Source organism: Meriones unguiculatus, chromosome 4, assembly GCF_030254825.1.
Source record: "Meriones unguiculatus strain TT.TT164.6M chromosome 4, Bangor_MerUng_6.1, whole genome shotgun sequence".
Classification (NCBI taxonomy): Eukaryota; Metazoa; Chordata; class Mammalia; order Rodentia; family Muridae; genus Meriones; species Meriones unguiculatus.
The window spans coordinates 77,920,429-77,942,161 of record NC_083352.1 but is presented as its reverse complement, the minus strand read 5'-3'; the positions used below and the strand labels follow the sequence as shown (position 1 = coordinate 77,942,161).

The 21,733-nt window shown below is 47.9% G+C and overlaps 1 protein-coding gene across 9 annotated transcripts in view; it reads right to left on the bottom strand.

Moving 5' to 3' along the window:
• Positions 1-21,446, bottom strand: part of Gtf2i (general transcription factor IIi) — an 82,441-nt gene extending 60,995 nt beyond the window's left edge. For 8 of the 9 annotated variants that reach the window (XM_021646662.2, XM_021646667.2, XM_021646665.2 and 5 more), the window contains exons 1-3: positions 21,313-21,446; positions 2,277-2,380; positions 1,015-1,153 (exon numbers count right to left, since the gene is read on the bottom strand). In XM_021646662.2, the coding sequence (XP_021502337.1) occupies positions 1,015-1,153; positions 2,277-2,375 (238 nt within the window). In that variant the 5' untranslated portion in view covers positions 2,376-2,380; positions 21,313-21,446. The remainder of the gene's footprint in view (positions 1-1,014; positions 1,154-2,276; positions 2,381-21,312) is intronic. The other variant, XM_060382244.1, reaches the window with a different exon arrangement.
• Positions 21,447-21,733: the final 287 nt, after the last annotated feature.

The following is a 21,733-nucleotide window of genomic DNA, read 5'->3' as shown; positions in this document are numbered from 1 at the left end:
ATTTATTTGATTCATTTTGCCCAAGTTTATCTATTACACAGTAGCTAAAAGTACTAGACAGGTTTATTTACCTTCTGGGTGTCAGAGGTTATGCTAGTGAGGTCAGAGTAATTAAAAGCAGAATATTTTTCCCCTTGCCTTCCAAGGGTCAAGTAGGCCCCAGGACTGAGGAATGTCTCAGATGTTGTGTGATTGTGAGGAGTAACCGCTGGGTCCTGGCAGACGCCTTTAACCCCAGCACTCTGCAGGCAAAGTCGAGATCTCAGTGAGCTGAGGCCACCCAGATCTACAGAGTTCCAGAACAAACAAGCTAGCCAGCCACACACAGAAACCCTGCCTTAAAATAACAATAAATAAATACTGTAGAGAGTTGCTTCTTCTCCTGTTCAGAGAGGCTATGGAGACCCCACCTGTGAGCTCTGGCCAATGTCTGGCTTACAGAAAGGAGGGTCAATACATAGGAAAACTTCCCTCCATGACTTCAAGCCCAGCCCTGGTCAAGTAAGGAAGGCCTTTGACTTTCCTCACACAGACAGAACAACTGCTAAAAGGAAGGCTAGAGGAGACAGAAGTTCCTCTCAAGCCCATGGAGCCCTGTGGACCAGCTCCTTAATATGGCCTCTGAAGTAAAAACATAGTGTTTAATTCTGCCGCACCCCCCCACCCCACTTTAACACCCACTAAGGGAAGTACAGCCAGAATGATGGGTGTATTCTTTAAGGGCTTAAGGGATCACAGCCCCTGGTCATTAGGTTTTCAAAGCCAGCTCTTGCAGAGAACACACTCAGCAGGCCCCTAGACACCTTACAGGACCCTCTTTACACGTCCTTCTGTCTGACCATCAGTGACTAGTCCAGAACCACTCCTATAAATAAACGTCCTGTAAGTACGTCAGAACAGCTTTTGTCTTCTTCTGGTATCACTCACTCACTCTTAAAAAGTTTGAGATGCCTTATCTAAAAATAATTATATTTAAAATTTACAAACTACAAAAGATAAAAACAATCCACTTACAATATTTTACAAAATCTTTTTGGAAATCTTTTCTGGTATTGACAAAAGCACGTCCTCTCTCAGTTCCAACAACAAACACGTCTGTCTCATACACGGCGATGCAGGCGACCTCAGCCTTGGACTTGGCCAGCTCCTTACACTGAAATAAAAACAGCCAATGTTATATGTCTATTTAAAAGCATCATTTCTTTCTAGACAAATCTAAAAATCTAACACTTAAAACCACCTTAATATATAACCAGGATTCAAGAAACACTTATATCTTTAAATTAAGTATATGTAGACTTTATACCTAGTTCTAAACAGGAAAAACAAAACAACAACAATTTACAGGAAGAATAAAAGCAGAAACTCCTTGTTGTGGGTTTAAGGTCAGGTTCCTCAAGAAACAAGCTGCAGACCTTTGTGAGGCTGCTGCAGGAAGACCTGTGGGGGAAGGGGGCTCGAGCTACACTGGGAAGGACAGTGAGTCTAGATACAGGGATGTGACGCTCGGTGCAACGGCCTCGGGAGGACAGCACCTTCCTGAGGAGGCCTGAAGCCCCTCCTAATGGTCACTATGCCATTCCACTCCTACGTTTTTTGCTTCTTTGCAGCTTTTCTTGGAAATTGAGACAGGTTCTCATTAAATAGCCCAAACTATGCTAGAACACAAGCTCCTTCTGCCTCAGTTTCCAAAATGCAAGGACTCTTAACTCAGATTCTGATTGACTTCAATAAGCCCCTCCAATGAGATTAAGGACTTTTAAGAACTTGAGGGCTGAGGATGTGGAGAAGTAGAGCACAGCACCAGAGCCGTGGCCTGGCTCAAGTCCCAGGACAATGGTCTGAAAGACGGTAGTAAAATATGACGAGAAAGTCAAACCCTAGACTGGGAGAGTACAGCTCAGCTGGTGGAGGGCTTGTCTACTGTAATGCTAGCATTCTGGAGAGACTGAGAAAAAAAAAAAAAACATCAGAAAGTGCAAGTTCAGGTGGCCTCAATTAAACAAACAAACAAACAGGTCTAGGGCTACAACTCAGTGGTACAGTGCTGGCCTAGCATAGGCAAGGCCCTACATTCAACCCTCAACACTGCTTTAAAAAAAAAAAAAGGAATGATGGGAGCTGGAGAGATCTTCCAGCATGCAGGCACATATGCAGGCAGAACACTATATACATAACAAATAACTACTTTCAATTTAAGTAATAGTAATTAATTAGTTTCATTAGTGGTTCATGGAAACTCTGAACAGGACACCGGCAAAACTGCACCGTCTCACCATGGACTCCAGGGCAGACATGAGGAACGTCACCACCATCCTGCTCTCTGAGGACTCCTCATCTTCGGCAGGCATTGTGGACATCGCTACTTGGGCCATCACTTCTGCACAAGAAAAACACAAGAAAAGAGAATGTGGGTGAACGTGGCTCATTCTCTCTGGATGGATGCCAGGGATTCATCCCAGCCCACCTCACTTACAGTTTCAGATTTGCCCAAACTCCTTTCCTTTAAGAAGAGGTACATGCTTAACTTCCCATGGCAAGCCATTTCCATAAAATTAGATTAACATCATCACACCCCAGCTAAACCCAGGCAGCAGCCAGGCCGTGACAGCGACCCGCCTCCAGGAAAAGCAGCCACACTGCATGACCCAATGCACAGGGAAGCAACCGATGTCTGTCTCTCCCTGCGTGCACCAGCAGGAGGAGCAGGTGGCGCTCCTGAGGCTGGGTGAAGCTGCTTCTCCCTGGGAGACAGGCTGCAGGGCGCCAGGCGGCACCTGGGACTCCTCGTAACACCACACCCTATTCTCTTCACAGACAGTGTTGGGTACTGTGGTACCAGCAAGAAGGCTCAGCAAATTTCAAACAGAAAACATAAAATAGTAACTGCTGGGAAAGATGTGGTGAGGATCAGAACCCTTGAAACTGCTGCACTGCTGTTGCGGATAATAATTTCTTTAAAAAAAGAAATAAATGAAGAGAACTATGTAATTCAGCCATTCCACTTCTGGAACTGAAACATGACTGTACTCACACATCCATGGCTTTCTAAACAGTGTAACAGTGGCAACACTCCAAAGGTACCAATATGTGAATTAACAAAACGTGAACTATCTACGTTAGGAACATTATTCAGTCTTCACAAGGACCATGGGCTGGAGGTGTGGCTCAGTAGCTGGAGTGCTTGACTGGCTCGAGTGAAGGCCAGGGATCCAACCCCAGTACCTGTACACACCTATGTCCCACTGCTACGAGGCAGAAGTTCAATGTCATCAATTCAAGGCCTGTTTGGGCTAATTACCCTGTCTCAAAAAAAAAAAAAAAAAAAAAAAAAAGATTTTCATTTGTAATGGGTTGAATGAGAATGACCCCCACAGGCTCTTATATTTGGATACTTGGTCCTCAGTGGATAGAACTGTTTGGGAAGGTTTAGGAGGTGTGGCCTTGTTGGAGGAGATGTCACTGAGGTGGGCTTTGACATTCCAAAAGTCCAAGCCATTCCCAATATGCTCCATCTCTGTCTGCCTCGTGCCTGCGGGTGAAATGCAAATTCTCAGCTAACGCTCCAGCACCAAGAATGCATGCGTATTCACGCCTGACTGTCACCACACTCCTCGCCTGCTGCCACGCCCCCTGCCTGCTGCCACGCCCCCTGCCATGATGTCACCGACTTCATACCTCTGGAACCGTTAAGCCCCAAATTAAATGCTTTCTTTTCTGAGCTGCCTCGGTGCTTTCTTCACAGCAGCAGAAAAGTACCTGAGACATTACTCACACTGTAACACAGAGGAACCTCAGGAATAAATCAACACAAAAGGACACGCGCTGTGTGAGACTATTCCCACGGGGGATTCACAAGGCTTAAATCCAGAGACAGAAGTAGAACGGGTGAGTGGGAGCAGAGGAGAGGCTAACTGAACAGAATAAACTCAGAAATTGCTGGGTGATGGCGGCACACGCCTTTTAATCCCATTCTAAGGAAGAGGCAGGTGGATCTCTGAGTTCCAAGCCAACCTGGTCTACAGAGTGAGTTCCGGGACAGCCAGGGATACAGAGAGAAACCCTGTCTCGAAAACAAACAAACAAAACAAAACCAGGAAAAAAGAAAACCCTCAGGTGCTACACAGTGTCAATAGTTTAAGGCAGAAAAGCCAACACTTGGAGCCCAGCCAAAGCGGAAATTTTTATGATACTACTTTGCTGAGGTTAATTTTGAAGCAAAAACAAAAGAGCGCCACACAGACATTCCACCAACATGTCACAGGGGAGACACAAGAAGGTCTGAGGTAAAATCTAAAACACTCCAAAAAGCTGACTTCCTATAAAGTACGGAAGTATGCCTGTTAACATTATCCCTTTCAACCTACATAGATTCTAATTTTAAACAATTTTTAGCTTTTGTTTTTGTTTTTTGAGACAAGGTTTCTCTGTGTAGCCTTGGCTATCCTAGAGTCACTTTGTAGACCAGGCTCTCCCAAACTCAGTGATTCACCTGCCTCTGCCTCCCAGTGCTGGGATCACAGGCGGCTTTGCATGGAAAACCACAGCCCCACCAACAGTTAGCACAAAGGAAAGCCTATGCTGCATTCTTTTCTCTTAGATAAGCCTGTATACATGTGAGATAAGAGAGCTGAAATGATCAAATTATCTTTCTTCCATAATCACAGGCATCCACCTAAAATACCATGTCCTTATTTCTGAAACCTCATTATTACTTCTTAAGCTCACCTTTTAAACTTCCCAGCAAGGGGAAACAAATAAATGTTCTTATTGTACATATGCAGGGCTATGTCAAAGCCATGCAGACTCAACTGAAATCACAACAAAAAAACTAAGATAATTTTTTCATCTATTGTTGGCTTCAAGATTCATTTGTCCTAAAGTCACTTGATGTGCTTTTTAAGGAAGCAGAGCCTTTAATATAATCACTTGGGAGGCAAAGGCAAGCAGACCCCCTTGAGCGAGTCTAGGCCAGACAGGTGGAAAGGTCATTCACATTATAGGAAGGTGTGTCTCTGTATATTCCATTGTTGACTGTAAATGCTAACAGATCCTGTCACTGCTATTGAAGAAACTCCTGTCTCAATGTTGTGTTCTCCATCATCTCTGATTAGTTAATAAAGGGCTCAACAGCCTAGAGCAGGCAGGAGAGCCCAGTGGGAGGGTCCCAGGTGGAGAGAAGAGAAAGTTGAGGAGGAGGAGGGCCATGAGGATGTAGCCATGAGTCTCCAGGAGAACAAAGATGGAGCAGGAGCAGCCAGGGTGAGGCGAGATGGCAGGTAACCCAGCATGTGGCTGAGAATCTGCCAAGCTGTGGTGCTTAAGGCTTTAAATAATATAACAGGCTTTCGTCTCATTATTTGGGAGCTCAAACAGGCACGTGGAAAACTGCTACAATTAATTTTACACTAGGGCTACATGGTGAAACCCTTTCTTAAAAACTAAAGGAAGGGAAAAAGGAAGAGATATGACTAAATTTCATACATACACGGGCAAGCAAGTGTGCAGTTCTCAAAGAATAAAAATTCTTTTTTGTCTAACGGGAGACAAATGCCACCCCACCAGCAGCCTAATTTCATCAGAAGCTATTCGGGAGTGTGACAGCCTTTAAGGGAAAGTGCTCTGGGTTGCGGAGGAGGTTGCAGCTGGGCTTGAGGAGAGGGCATGCTTTATAGGGCTCTAGCACCTCACTGGCTTGATCTGTGTTTCTCCAAGAAGCAAGTTCCCGAGCAGTCTTCCTCTGCGGCCATTTACCGAGCTCCGGTTGGTAACTGTGTCCCCCCACCTTTCCCAGAAACTGCAGAGCCCAGGACTGTACCCAGGTGTGTCTTTATTATAAACAAGGGGGCTGACTCAGCCAGTGACCTCTGAGCTTTCATTAATCCCTTCAGTCTGGGTCCCTGGATTGATCCCACAACCATGAGAAAAGGGAAAAGTGAGCTGAACTGACAATTCGCAAGGACAGCCCATCAGACCTCCAGCTCCTGAAGGGGTTACAAAAGGGTGTGGCTCCTCAGAGTGTATGCATCTGAGGAAGTGGGCATGCTGAGGACAACAAAGACCAGCGTCCAAGGCAGAGTCCTCAGTAGAGAAACAACCCAGGGCGTGACCCCCTGGGAAGGTGTCCTCCCGAGTGGGGGCCAGCAGCCACATGAAGTTACATGTAAACTAAGATGAAAGCAAATTAAAAGTCCAGTTCTTCAGCCTGGCAGTGGTGGCGCACACCTTTAGTCCCCACACACAGAAGGCAGAGGAAGGCGGATCACTGTGAACTCCAGGCCAGCCTGGTGTACAAAGAGTTCCAGGAAAACTGGGTCAGAAAAATTAGGCAAGAGGGACAACAAGGACATTAGGCCAGTAAGCAAATGCCTCGTCTTGGTGACAATGTCCTTCACTGCCCATCCTCACGGGCACTGGCAGCACAGAGCACCTACAGAAAAAGAAGGAATTGGACAGGCTGCCTGCGAGGACAGCACAAAGTCAGCAGAGAGTGAGAAAACGCCAAGAGCCTGCTGGGCTGGGCTGCAGCCCAGAGGTACTGCAGAGATTACTGGGTCTCCACATTCTCAAAGAACCCTAAGTACGTAACCACCCACCTACCCACACAGCAGTCTAACAAACCATGCCATGGCGTTCTCAACATCTTAGCAAAGTACCCCTCGACCTTTCTATTTCAACCTATTTTAAAGATTTCCTCTGTGTGTGTATGTGTGTGCGCGTGTGTGTGCGCATGCGTGCCCCACGCTCACAGTTTCTGTGTGGATTTATCAGCACCTATTTATTGTGAGGGTGCCTGAATAGAACAGGCCACCAGAGCCCCTGAAAATGGGTTACTGGCAAGTGTGATCCAGCCAGTAAGGTTCTCTGCAAGAGCAGCCAGCCCTCTGAACCACTGAGCAACTTCCCAAGCCTCTATTTCTCAGTGCCGGCACCAGGTGCGGTGGCAGGCACCTGTAATCCCAGCACTCCGGAGGCAGAAGCGGGTGGATCTCTTGTGAGTCTGAGGCTAGCCTGGTCTACAAAGTGAGTCCACAACAGCCAAGACTACCCAGAGAAACCCTGTCTCAAAAAACAAAATTCTCAGTACTGAAAACAAACAGTATCTTCATAGCTGCTACATAATCATTTATACCAGAGATGGTTAAATGTGCTAACGCCATCAGACTTAGCAACATTTAGGAGCCTTGCTGCTTTCTAAAGCATCTCCACTTTAGATCCTGTGCCCAACATGAACATCAGTGATGTCCAGCGTCTGCTGGTGGCTGTACTCTTTATAAACTGTCAATCTTCCCCAACCCTTGTTCTTCCTTTTCATTCTGGAAACTGTTATGGTAATGGTAACACCTTCATTATTCAGTTCCGACTTTTGCTTTTACATTTTTTTTTATTTATTTATTTAGTGTAGGGGTAGGGATGTGCCACTGTGCATATGTATAAGTCAGAAAACAAATTGCAAAGCTTTATTTTCTCCTTCCATCAAGCAGCCCCAGGGCCCTCACATCACCAGGGCTGATGGTTAAGTGCCTTTACCTGTTCAGCCATGTTGCTGGCCTCATTCTGAGTGACTTTATTTTATTTGTTTTACCTGCATATAAACGTGTGTGCACACCTGTGTATGCCTGGTGTGCACAGCAGCCAGAAGACAGTGTCAAGATTTCCCTGGAACCATAGTTACAGGCAGTTGTGAGCTGTTTTTCGGAAGCTAGAGTTCAAATCTGTCTCCTCCGAAACAGCAACTAATGTTTTGTTTTGTTTTTTCAAAACAGGGCTTCCCTCTGTAGCCCCAGAGTCCCAGAACTCACTCTGTAGACCAGGCTGGCCTTGAACGCAGAGATCCACCTGCTGCCTGGGATTAAAGGCGTGCGGCACCACCATCCAGCTTTTGATATTCTTGCTCCTTCTCCAATCTGATACTCCCTCTGCCCACTGTTGATCCTTCAGAATTCTTTCCAGTGACACACTCTGGTTTTGTTTGCTAAAAATTCTTTCTTCTTGTGGGATGTTTTCATTGAAATGGAAGCTCATTCTAACGGTTCTTTCTGTTCTGCATGCTGAGGCCATTTTACCACTTTTGGAGTCATCGTATTTTGTCTTCCACTGCTGCCACTGAAGTCACCCACAATGCAGCGTCTTCAGAAGATAAGCCCATCTAACCTCTGCGTATCCTAGGACGTTTGTCTTCAATTTCTATAGCTTCCCTATGTCAAGTGCAGACTTCCTTTCCCTTGGTGTTACTCACGGGGCTTCTGAATTGTGAACTAGCATCTGCCTATGGGCACTCGGCCATCACCTCTCAGTAAAGCCTCAGCTTCAGCCAGGCATCAGGGCTCACACCTTTGAGCAAACATGCAGGAGGCAGAGGCAGAGGCATCCCATCCCTGTGAGTCTGAAGCCAGCCAGGCTACACAGTGAGACCCTGCCTCAAAACAAAAAGGTTCAGCTTTTACAATAGACATTACTTTATCCCCAGAAGTCTCTGACCATCTTGTCATCTCTCATTCCCTTTCCCCTCCCCCACCTCACCACCCCACCATGCTGAACTCCATTTCTTCTAACTTACCCTCCATTTCACTGGTTCCCTGCCACATTTATGGCCTCCTACCCCTAAAAAAATTTGTCATTTGTTCAAATATAATAAAATACTTGCAGGTCTCGGGTAATTAAGATCTTCAGTCTTGGAAGGATTGTTTGCTATTTCTATTGGTTCTTGCTCATATCTCCTATACTTACACATTTGTTTAATTTTTATTTTCATGTCCTGATTTCCTTCAATCTTTTAAAGTAATTTGAAGTCAGAATGAAGCAGTTTCCCCCTGGGGTCACCACAGCCGAAGCCTTTGGACTACTCACAAGCAAGGCTCCTCCACGACCCTTACCCTCTTACATCTCACAGGAAGGGTTTCTATCCGACCAAAGAATTTGTTGTATGTGTTTGTTGATTTCTGAACCTCTTACCCCAAAGCACTTTCAAAACAAGAGCAGGGTAGGCAGTTCCCGCGTCTGGCTGCAACTCTGATCCCCCTTGGGCGTTTGTGTTGCACTGTGAGTGCGCTACCAAGCTGCACTTCTCCGCTCCCTCCAGTCGCCTCTCTACGGTATCAATTCCTTAGCTTTGGTTGGTTGGTTTTTTAGATTCACTTTATTATGTGTATGAGTGTTTTGCCTATATGTATGTGTGTGCTCCACATTTATGCCCGGTGCCCTGAGGTCAGAGCCTTAGAAATGAAGTTACAAGTGACTATGAGCCAGCACGTGGGTGGTGGGAGTCTACAGGCTCTTAACCACTCAGCCATCTCTCTAGCCCTCTTGGGTTTTTAAAAAGACTTTATTCTTGTGTATAATGGGAATGTGCTTTGTGAGTATACATATGACATTGTCAGTGCCCAAATGGTTCTGTTCCATTACAGAAGTCTAAAATACGTAATCTTAAATTCTTAATTGGATCTAATTTTATTTTTAAAACTTTAATTTCAGAAAAATTTCAGTTGTTTTCAGTGAGAATATATATTGCTTGCTGTACATACTTCACCCCCCCCCTTTTTTGTTTTTGTTTTGTGAGACAGGGTTTTTCTGCGTAGTCCTGGCTGTCCTGAAACTTGCTCTGTAGACCAGGCTAGCCTCAAACTCACAGAGATCTGCCTGCCTCTGCCTCCCAAGTGCTGGGATAAAAGGCATGTGGCAGTACACCCAGCTAGATTATTTCATGTGTATGTGTGTTCTGCCTGCATGTAGATCTGTTTATCGTGTACCCACAGGTCAGAAAAGGGCATCAGATCCCCTGGGACTGGAGTTACAGACAGTTGTTGGCCAAAATGTGGGCCTTCTAAAAGAACGAGTGTTCTTGACCACAGAGCCAACTCTCTAATCTCGATGTGTGTGTGTATATATATTTTTTATTGTCTAGATAATGTATGAGTTATGACAGTATGAATTTGCAGGCAGTCCTTAGAGTGCAAAGTTACAAAGTCCCAGCTCAAATATAAAAGCAGAGTTTTATTGCTTAGTTTAGTTAGTATGTAAAGACTGCATGGATTCTAGGTTCAGACAGGTTCAAGAACACAAAACATGCCGCCAATGGCGTTGAACCCTTTAATCCCAGCACTCAGGAGGCAGAGGCAGGACGATCTCTAAGCTTGAGGCCAGCCTGGTATACAGAGCAAGTTGCAGGGTTATACAGAGAAACCTTGTCTTGGAAGAGAAACCTTGTCTTGGAAAAAAACCTGTCTTCTCCATTTCCACCCACAACAGTGTATACAACAGCCTCAGGCATCAAGCTCACCAAAGCTTCTACTATGTCCCCAAGGCAAACACAACGTGTTATTCAGGAGCCTAGCCTGGGCCAATTTCAGTAGCTAGCCACAAAAAGATCACCCAGGACCGGCTGTGACCAGCATCGGCACACTGCAAACCGGACAGTTCTCACAAGGCCAAGCCAGCAGCAGTATCGTTGAGAAAGGGATGAAAAGCAGGTCAGGCTCACAAGACACCTCCTCCTCATCACCACTGGGGACAGGGCCAAGCACTGCAGATCCTGGTTGGTTCGTGTTCACACACACCTAGGACAGAGTTCCATTATAAACTAGACACAGTGAGACTGACAGCAATCATCAGTCACACTGTTATGACAGCCAAGTGGGATGGTCTCCATGTACTCTCCCTTAGGCCTACTTTCATGGAAATGAAGACAGGCCTTGGAGGGTAGCATTCTTGCTCTTTGGCCAACTTCTGCCACTGTTCATAAAATACAGCCAATGTCTGGGCTGCTGCCACCTCTGCAGTGGCTTTCAGGTTCTGTGGTCCCAACCTGCATATGAGAGGCCCCTGGCCTGCTCCTATGGCCACGCGCCAGGTCACGGGGTATGTCCTCCACCCCCAGGCTCAGGGCCTCCCCACCTGCCCCAAGCACCTGTCCCACACTGTGGCCGTGAGATTGGTGTTCTATAAGGTCACAAGCATGGTGTGGATTTTCATCTCCTTCACCAATTCAATTGCCAGATGCAAGATCTGCTCTTACTGTGGTCAGGACTTTCATTTTGACTCAATTAAAAACTTTCACCTTTTCACAGAGGCCTCTTGACGCTTCTCTGGCACATGCAGGCAGTGCAGTGCTCTTGGGCTTTGGGGCCATAATTAAAGCACACAAAGTGTGGGGACCAGGAGGGAGGCCAGAGCAGCTAAGCAAGCACTGGCTACAGGAAAGGTCTTCAACCAGCCTATTGGAGCCTACATCCTGCTACTCCCTGGAAACCACCCACTGCTAGTTCCTGGCTCTTCCCAAATAGCAAAGCTGAGACAAGGCCAGGGCAGGAGTAAGAAGGGACCCCTGCCGAGGAGGCCCCAGCCTGCCACATGTTTCCCATATGCTCTCCTACCTTGTCTTGTGGATTAGCGATTGTTTTATTCTTCTCTTCCCTGCTATGGTTTGTAGCTCTGCATTCTGAGTTTCAATGTGGCCCAGATGGGCTCATCTCTGAAAACAGACACCAAGCATTCTCTCAAAGCTGCTTCTGTTTCCTGCTGGAGGTCAGCATCAGGGATCGGTTTCTCTGTGTCCTCAGAGCTCTGATCTGCTGGACCTCAAAACAAGCCAGCACTCAATTCCATGTCATTTTTATGCTATATTTTTGTTTTAATTTATTGATCCTTGGTATTAATATAATAGCAACAAAAAGCTTTGAAAAGAAAGAAAAAAATTGTGAGCGAAAGGAAGAAAGTTTTTTAAAGATTTCCACACACTATCATCATTGTAAGAAAAATAGATCAGGAGTGGAGAGATGGCTTAAGGGGTTAATATTAAGAGCACCTAGACCCAAGATGGTGGTGCAGGCCTTTAATCCCTGCACTTGGGAGGCAGAGGCAGGCAGATCTCTGGGTTGGGAGCCGGCCTGGTCTACAGAATGAGTTCCAGGACAGCCAGAGCTACATAGTGGCCCTGTCTCAAACAAACCTATATATGATAAACCCCAATTTTAATCAACTTATTTAAGTCACTAAGACTCACAACAAAATTAAAAGGCTAAAAAAGACCAAAAAAAAAAAATCTTGAATAACTTCAACCACCACTTAATTCTAAGGAAAAACTAAAATTGGATCTTTAACTTCAAGAAACTTCTAATTTTCATAAAAGCTATTCCAAAATGGTTAGCATTTTAAAAAGTTTTTAAAAATCCATCTTTTAAAATGTCACTCCCTGGGCAGTGATAGCCTTTAATCCCAACACTCAAAGCTGAGGGAGGCAGATCTCTGTGAGTTCTCATCGGCAAAGTTCAGGACAGCCAATGCTACACAGAGAAACCCTAGCTCAAGGAGGAAAAAAAAAAAAAAAGCTAAACCGTCACCCCCTTTGGTCTAAAAGGATTCCTATAATACAAAGATTAACAGTCCAGGATGCTGACATCCTAGCAAGCTCAACTGTCCTGCCTGCCTGCCTGCCGACCGTGAGCTCGGTTCTCAGCTGTAAACCAGGCAATAATACCTCAGGCTGCCAAGTGAGACACCAGTGACCATCTAACAGTTTACCAGTTTACAGACACACTTCCATTTTCTCCACGTCCACTTAAAGATTGTTATTAAAAGTGTTTTTGACGTTATGTTTTTAGATGCATTTAAGGTAGTTTATTGATGCTATTGGTTTGTCTTGGAATCTTGACGTTTACTATAAAAAGCTGATACAACAGTAAACACACTTTTCCTTGCAACCTAAGAACACCAGCAGGGATATGGTATGACGTGTGGCATAGCACTTTTGTGAGTGCTAAAGCCCTGGGTTACCCCCCAACACTCTAGGAAGGAAAAACAAGGTTTTTCCTTGCACAACCACGCTCCTCGTTTCCTTGTTCTGTCTTGCTTTGCAGTGCTAGGAAACACATCTGGAACCCCCAGCATGAAAGGCAGGTGCTCTGCCGTCAAGCTACACCCCAGCCCAGAACCCTTGCCAAGAGGGATGCAGACCCCCCAACCGACCAGACACCTCAGTTCCAAGACCTTTCAGACTCTTAAGCATGCTGCAGAACTCACTGCTATTTTAAACATTCTTCTGATGCCATTCACTAACTTACTTATAGTTTCACAAAGTTTTTAGGAACTTAAGACAACAGTATAATATTTAAATCTATTTACCGACCTCTTCTATTCCCCTCAAAATTTTCAGCCTTTTTTTAAATAAAGCAGAATGCCTTAATTGCAAAGAAAGAAAAAAAGCCAAAAAAATTTTTTTGTCCCCAAGTACTATCCCTTTACCAAGTGAAACAGGAAACCCTTCATCTTAACCAAGTAAGAAAGTTAACAGCAACTCCCAACAAGGAGCTCAAAAAAGTAAGTCCAGCCCTAAACACGTCACATGAACTGGGTCAAACTAGGAAGAAGAAACGATGAATCCAAGTTGAAACATCCTGAAAAATGATTCCTATGGATATCAAAGAGTGAAGGGTTGGAGATCTAGGTCAGCTAACAGAAAGCTTACCTAACATTAGGGAGGCCCTGGATTTGATCCCTCAAACCCCGCAAACTGAGTGTGTTAGTGCATGTCCTGCAATAACAGCTCTCAGGAGATAGAGGCAGAAGGAGCAGAAGGTCCTCAACCCTGTACGGTCATGGTGGCGAAAGCCTGTAGTCCTCCCAGCACTCAGAGAGGCAGAGGCAGGCAGACCTCTGTGAGTTGGAGGCCAGCCCGGTCTACAAAGTGAGTCCAGGACAGCCAAGGGTACATAGAGAAGGCCTGTCTGAACAAAACACAGACCTCAGAATGGGAAGGCACCATGGAATTTGCTAACCCAAGAGGTGGCAGTGAGTCTAAGAGCAGCTACAAAGTAACTTCTAGCCCAGAATACAGTAAGAGCCCATGTTTAAAACACTCAAGAACTGCTCAGAAATCAAGGTGACCACTACAGCATTAGAAACACTGCCGGGATAGACTCCATTGCTTAAACCCAGAGCCCCACCCCTTCTTTTAATGGGAGTGAGCGTAGCAGGGGACCTAAGCCAAAGTCTCACTTGACAGCGGGGGCTGGCCTGGAACATACCATGTAGAGCAAGTTGACCTTAAACTCAGGTATCTGGCCGGCCTCACTTTCAGAGGTGCTGGGTTAGATTAAAAGAATGCAGCACTACACCCAGCAGCTCCCATCTGTAACAAAAGGGAAAATAACAGAAACTCGGGGACTGTTTAACATATATTCCTGATGTGCTATCAGTAAGTGTTTGATTTGCACATCTATTTAAATATACATGGGTCATCGCAGGCAACAGGGTGTAGAGAGAATGAGTAAGCGGCCCACCCTCGAAAGGCTGAAGAGAGATGAGAGCCACAAGCATAAGCCCACCAACGAATCTGCAACAGGAGTCAAAGAGGAGAGATCCCACGGTCTAGAAAAACCAGGGAGACGTTAAAGAATGCCCACTACCAGCTGTAGTGGCACACTTCTGTGACCCCGGCACTTGGGATGTGAAGGAAAGGATCAGGGTTTAGGGCCATCGTCAGCTATAAAGTTCTACTGAACTTCAGGCTACATGAGACCCCATCTCAAAAAAGTCAGAAGGAAGTGGAACACCATGGTGCATTCCTTAATCCCAGTACTCAGGAGGCAGAGGCAGGCGGATCTCCTGAGTTCCAGCCTGGTCTAGGTCTACGGAATGAGTTCCAGGCAGCCAAGACACAGAGAAACCTTGTCTCAAAAAAAAAAAAGGAAAGGAAGGAAGGAAGGAGGAGGGAAAGAAGGAGGAAGGAAGGAAGGAAAGAAGGAAGAAGGAAGGAGAAAGGAAGAAGGAAAGAAGGGGAATGGAAGGAAGGAGGAAGGGAGGAAGGAAGGAAGGGAGGAAGGAAGGAGGAAGGAAGGAAGGAAGGAGGGAAGGAGGGAGGGAGGGAGGGAGGGAGGAAGGAAGGAAGGAAGGGAGGAAGGAAGGAGGGGAGGAAGGAAGGAGGAAGGAAGGAAGGAAGGAAGGAAGGAAGCCCTCCCCCAGCTGTGGAGCCAGCAGTCAAATCTTCCAGCAGCATCCTCCTGAGCGGCTAGAGTCGCCTGGGAGCTTACCAAATAGAGGGGCTGGCCAGGCAGCCCCAGGAATCCTCCTGGGATTATAAACACACCCCACCTGCAAAGCTCTTCAAAATGGGTTCCAGAATCCAACTCAGGCCTTAGGCTTGCCTAACAAGCACCCCACCATCTCCCCAACTCCACAGTCCACACACAAAGAAATGTGTCCCTTTGACCTACTAAAGCCATCTCTATCTGAAGAACCACGTCCAGGTGAGCCTTTTACAGCCTAGAAAACAGCACTAGCCTATGGAAGGACCCTTTCCCACAAGGCTGTGACATTATGCTGCTAAGTACTCTGGACTTAACTAAGTGCTTTACAAAACACCCACTCAATTAAACAGTTCTAAAGGAAGCAAAGTATATTTAACACACATTATTACATGTGTCTGTTTATTTGCATACCTATAAACAAACTCCAAACCTAAACCCAATAAATTCAAAGTGGCTCAGTTCCCAGCCAGCTGCTTTCACTGCACTAAATAGAGTAACCTATCTTCTGATGAAGCACAAGAATGAACCAGGGCAGCATCAGGATGGCCGATGCTCTGACGAGCACGAACAATAATGTGCTCGCCTTATTCCAAATGCCTATTTTTAAAAATCTATACACCAAGATGGGAGAGTGGGACTGGGAGGAAGGGGGGGGACTTCGTCGGGATGTAAAGTGAATACGTGAATAAATTAAAGAGAAAAAATATAAATACACACACACACACCAGGGACTTGTTTTGCCTAAGATCTAGAGCTATGGTTCCCTGCCTAGCATAAAGCCCTAGGCTCAGTCCCCAGCACCACAAATAAATAAAACGTAAGGGGCTAGAGAGAGAACTCAGCAGTCAAGCACATCTTCTGCTCTTCCATGTATTTTGGAGCTTTGTCATCATGTACGTTTTAAAGCATCATCTTCTGAACTGACCTTTGATCGTGACATGTCTCTTCTTATGCCTAAACAACACGGCTTTTCCAAAGTCTTCTTTTGTAAGTCAATAAATAATCCTTTCAGCTTTTCGGTGACTACTGTGCATGATGGTATACTTATTTCCATTTCTTTTCCTTTTTTTAACATTTTAGTTTTTATGCTTAATATGTATAGTACATAGCTTCTTTGTTGTTGTTGTGTTTTGTTTTTTCAAGACAGGGTTTCTCTGTGTAGCTCTGGCTGTCCTGGAACTCACTCTGTAGACCAGGCTGGCCTCCAGGTCAGAGATCTGCCTGCCTCTGCCTCCCACTACCTGGCTCTTACATAGTTTCTTAAAGCACATAGTTGAGTTTCTCTTTTTTTAAGATTTATTTCTATCTATGAATAAATGTATGTGTGTGTTTGTATCTGCACATGAATTAGAGCCTGAGGAGGCCAGAAGGAGTCAGAGCCAGCCAAGCTAGTTACAGGCTGTGAGCTCCACACGGGTGCTGGGAATTGAGGCGGATCCTCTGCAGGAAGAGCAAGCACTCTTAACTGCTTTCCATGTTTAGATGGGTACTTAGCTACCACTGGAATCTCTCTGCCGTGAATGCACTCAATACATGCAGTAAACAGAGGCTAAAGCTCAATAGTCCCTTAGTGTCACCAAACCCAATGACTACTGAGTCTGTCATGTGGAGGCCAGAGTTCTTCCTCCACAGCTCCCCGTTTTTCAGTCTTTCTGAACCTGGAATTCATGGACTCACCTGGAGTTGGCATACAGCCAGCCTCAAGGATGCAGCTGTCCCCAGCTCCAAGCACTAGGATCTCAGGTTGTCCAGCGCTGCTGCAGCTGACACTTCTATAAGCCTGGACCGTATGCTTGCCTGGTAAGCCCCTTAACAACTAAGCCAACCCCTTTTCTATGAATATCATTTGTTAAATGTGTGCTTGGCTCTAACCTAACTTTATGTGTTTGTATGAATAGTCTACAAATAAGTTTTCAAGTGAGTGAAGATGGAAACAACAAAAGCTTGCAATGGTAATTCTGGGGCTAGGAGTTAGCACTGACATTCAATGGGGAGCCTCTGGGAGCACGTGTCAGTACTTCCGAAAGAGCACGCTGGAGTGTACTCATAAAGGACAGACACTTCTTCCATGCTGGGAAGAGGACGGCCCAGATCCACGCAAATTCTTCCCAAGGAAAACATTTCAACAAGTATCAGTCTCAACCAAGGAGACAGAGGCAGGCAGACTTCTAAGGTCAAGGTCTACAGATGGAGTCCAGGACAGCCAGGGCTACATAAAGACACCCTGTTTCGGGAGAGGGAAAAAAAAAATGCATGAAGTTAATGGGTTTTGTATGCTTGGTTTCCCTGCCCTTTTTTCTATGACCATAGAAAATATGTTGCCATCCTCCTTAGTCAAAAATCACAAATGAGATAATGTAATCTTAAATGTTACAAAGTGTAAGCCAGGGCCAGGGTGTAGCTCAGTGGCAGACTCGCTCGGAAAGCCCAGATCCTAGGCAATGCAAAAGTAAGACTAACTAATCCCAAGACGCCTCATTCATTTTACTGATCTCTAAGGCCAGTCTGTTCTGCACAGCGAGTTCAGGCCAGCCAAGGCTACACAGTGAGCCCTGGGCATGGAAAGCTCCAGCAACTTAAGACACCCACCTGTGAGGGGCTGGCATAAGGCAAGCTATAGAGTTCTTGGAATGGGCTGAGGCTTATTCAACCCCCAGTACCACCAAAAACAACGAAGTTTTGGCTCACAAAGAGCCAACTCTGAGGAAACCAATGCTTTGGGAGACAGAGCACAGGATGCAGCTGGCGGCCTGCACCTCCCGGGCAGCACTGGCCCTAGGCTAGACCCTCTAGCACTAGTTATGGCTCTGGTGGGTGTGGGCACTCAGCAAAGTCTCCTGCTTGGGAGCGCCATACCCAGCCATTCTATTTTGGTTTGGTCTGGTTTTGAGACAGGGTCTCACTATGTAACCGTGGCTTTCCTGAAACTTGATGTGTAGACCAGGCTGGCCTCCCGATCTACACGCTGAGATTGAAGGGCAGGGCTGCACACCCAGCCGATACTGCTTTTCCTCAGTTCACAAGCAAGAAAACCCTCCAAGCCCTCCAATGATCTCTAGCGTCAAATATTCTCCGGCCAAAGTGGTTGGTAACACTGTAGCGGGTCGTGCAGAAACAGGCAAGGGCTGCAGCAGCAGAGCAAATCCTGAGATCTGCACTGGCAGAGGCCCACGCACAGAAGGGAAACTTCAAAGGGTAAAGAGGCAAGCTTGGGAATGACAGATCAGGATGGCCCTGCATGCCACAACAGTACCACACCACGCTCTGGCCCACAACCCCGCCCTTACCCTCGAGAGGAGTGTGGGTGCTCCTTCTAGCTCACCTGAGAGAAGACACAGGTAACAAATGTCTTAGAACCGCCTGGGGTATTTTCCTCCAGCACTGTGAGCGGAAGGCAGGGAGAACAAAGAGAGGAAAACTCTGTCCTGACTGAAATAACAAGACAAAGTGGAAAACTGTCCACATGACTTAGATTTCAAATTTAACTCAGCACTTGAACCCACAGCCACTTTTCAAGCTGGAGGCTGAGTTTTGTAAGTATGATTTATTTAAATTTTTTTTTCAATCAGTCTTCCAAGTAATCTAGAATAAACAGTTCCATTTATTTCAGTTTAGACCCTGTTTTAAACAGGTCATGGCGAGCAGGGCGCAGTGTCACACGCCTGTGATCGATCCCAGCACTTGGGAATGCAGAGGCAGGCAGATCTCTGTGAGTTCGAGGCCAGCCTGGTCTGAGTCCAGGATAGCCAAGGCTACACAGAGAAATCCTGTCTCGAAAACCAAAAAACAAAACAAAGAAACAAAAAAAAAAAAAAAAAAAAACACACGTCATAGTGGCATATAGCTATAATCTAAGCACTCAGAATGCTGAGGCAGGAGGACTGCAATTTACAGCCTGTACCCCACCCAAGCCCAGGCCTGCAGAACTACATGGTCTGGAATGACATCATTCCTCCACAGAAGCAGAGGAAGCATGGAGAGTCAGTGGCCCCGAGGCCTGACACAGAGAATAAAGTGCCTGACTTCTCTAGATTGGCCTCATCTGCAAATGGAATTTCACCACGTGTTTAGGGGCACACCTGCCACTGAAAACACACGCAAGCCCAGCGGCTATGGCGCCCTATGGATGCCATCTGGCGGAGGGCGCGCAGACTAGAATAGGACCTAACCAGAGTTTGCTACCCAAAGAGCAATGGGACAGAGGCAGAACCTAACTCCCTCCCAAGAGCTCCATCATTCCAGCTGTCTAAGCAGCTTAGACAGGGGAATTACCAACTTCAAAATGACCTAGGCTAGAGAGGGTTCAAAGCCAACCTGGGCCACTTAGTACAACTGGAGTATTTCACAAAGTAAAATGGGTGGAGGCCACCTAGAATCCTCAAGGAGTTGGGAACTTTGCTTACCTAACTTGGACGAGGCCCTACTTTTCATCCCCCAAAATGGCAGATACTGGTATTGACATCCCCCTGCTCAAGGATGACCAGCAAACTCAGAACGTGCTCCATATTTTAACAGGGTAAAAAACGGGAAACAACTCATGACCCCACAACATAAAAGGCCTTACAGAAAAGACAGCAGATGAGTGAGAAAGTTTTCTGTGCCTCCAGGATGTGAAGCAAGATTCCCAGGACACAGGAAAAACGAAAGAGCCAGAGGCAACAAATTAAAACAAAAAACAAAAAACAAAAAACCCTGCTATAGGAATAGCAGTCATCCCACATCCCAAACCAGATGCCTGTGGGTACCGTACCTGCACCCCTTTACTTGCAAACTAGGTCTGGCCTGGAAACGGCCGGCTGAGGCAAGCACTGTGCACAGAAGACGCCCGACAGCCCGACATCGCGTCACCTCCTGTTCCCACCAGCACTATCTCAGATCTGCACGCTCAGCAGCCAAGGACCACAAAGCCGTGAGGCAGAGGGATGTACTAAAGGGGATGTGAGGCACGGGGGCGGGAGGTGATAAAATGCAAACCTTGTGAGCCAGACCTATGATCCCACCAGATGGAAGGATCGCAAGCTCAAAGCCAGCCTCGACTACAAAGCGAGTCGAGTTCCCTGCCAGCCTGAGCTACAAAATACCCTACTTAATGTTTTTTTTTTAATTACGTAAAACTTGGGCGGGACTTGGGTGCCCCGGCCTTTAAACCCAGCACCTGCGAGGCAGAAGCAGGAGACCGTCTACATTCCAGACCGGCCAGGGCTACCTGCTGAGCTCTCCCGCACCCCGAAAAGGGGAAAGCTCGTTGAGGGGCGAAAAAATAAAGAAAGAAAGAAATGGAGGTGCAGGAGTAAACTTTTTTTTTTTTCATTCCTTAACCCCGACGTCTGGGGGCTGGCCCAAGCCAGACTGATTATTTTCATAGCTTCAAGGCTAAAGTCTTCCTTCCGGCCATTGTGTTTATTTCCATCTCCCCACCCCATCCCAACCCCCCAAAAAAGTCCGGCCCCGCAGGACGGCCGAGCCAACAGCCCGGGACAAAGCCCACACGGCCGGGCTCCACCTGGGAGCAGGGCGGAGCTCGGGCAGCAGCTCCGCAGGGCCGCCCGCCCCTGCCAGGGCCCCCGCCGCGGTTACCAGGCGCGGGCGGCCCGGCCCCCTGCGCCCGCCGGCCAATCGCGCGCGCTCCGCCGCCCCGAGCGCCGCAGGCCCCAGATCCCCCCCCCCCCAACACACACACACACACCCCGAACCCCGGCGCGACCCCGCGGGGCACAGGAGGGGCCGCGGCACCGAGCGCGCGCGCGCGCCCCCGGAGGCAAGCTCAGCCAATCAGAGCGCACAGGGGCTCGCGCGACCCCGCGGGGGTGCGCTCGGCCGTCCGCTCGCTCACGCGCGGGGGCTGGTCGCGCGAGACCATCCTTCTCGAGCCGCCGCAGCACCCCCCCCCATCTCCGGACCGCCGCGCACGCTTCTGTAGATGGCTACACGCACGCGCAGGACGCCGCGGGCCCTCCCCCCACGCGCCACGGGTGCGCGCGTGCAACTGTCGCGTCCTCCCCCCCCACACCTCCACTCGCCCCATCCCCCCCAAAGCCGCGTCGCGTCCGCTTGCCCCCGAGTAGAGTGGACTTTGGGGGGGCGAGGTCGCAGCGCGTCCGTCTCCCCACCCCAAAGTTGTCCCCTCGTCACTTACAACGCGCCGAGCGACCCCAACTCCCGCAGCCGCGTCCGCACACCGCCCCGACGAGGGGCAGAGGCTAGAATAAAGACGCCCCCGTTCGCCATGGCACCTCGAGGCTGCAGGGACACCTGGGAGAAGGGGCCATCCGAGGGGACGGGGACTCACCCGAAGTGCAGCCGGGGAGGGTCGGGGAGGGGATGCGGCCAGCGAAGCGAGCGGAGGGCCTCGGCGGCGGCGAGCGGCGCGCGGGTGGAGGTGAGGGCGAGGGCCCGCGTCTCGGCCGTCTCCTGTCACCGCCGCATGGCCGCCCCCGGCGGGGCCTCGCTCCTCGCTGGGCTCGCCTCGCGCGGGGGGGTGGGGGGACAGAGGGACGAAGCCCGGGGCAACGGCGGCGGGCGGGCGGCGAGCGCGTGCGGGAGGCGGGGGGGCGCCGGTGCCCCCTTTTCTCTGCTCTCCGAGCTCCTCGCTCACCCTCCTCCTCCTCCTCCTTTTTCCCCCCCTTTTTTTTTTGCCTTTTTTTTTTTTTTGTTCCCCCGAATTTGCCGCTGCGCGTGCGCACGAGCAGCACCGCCCACCGGGAGTTGTA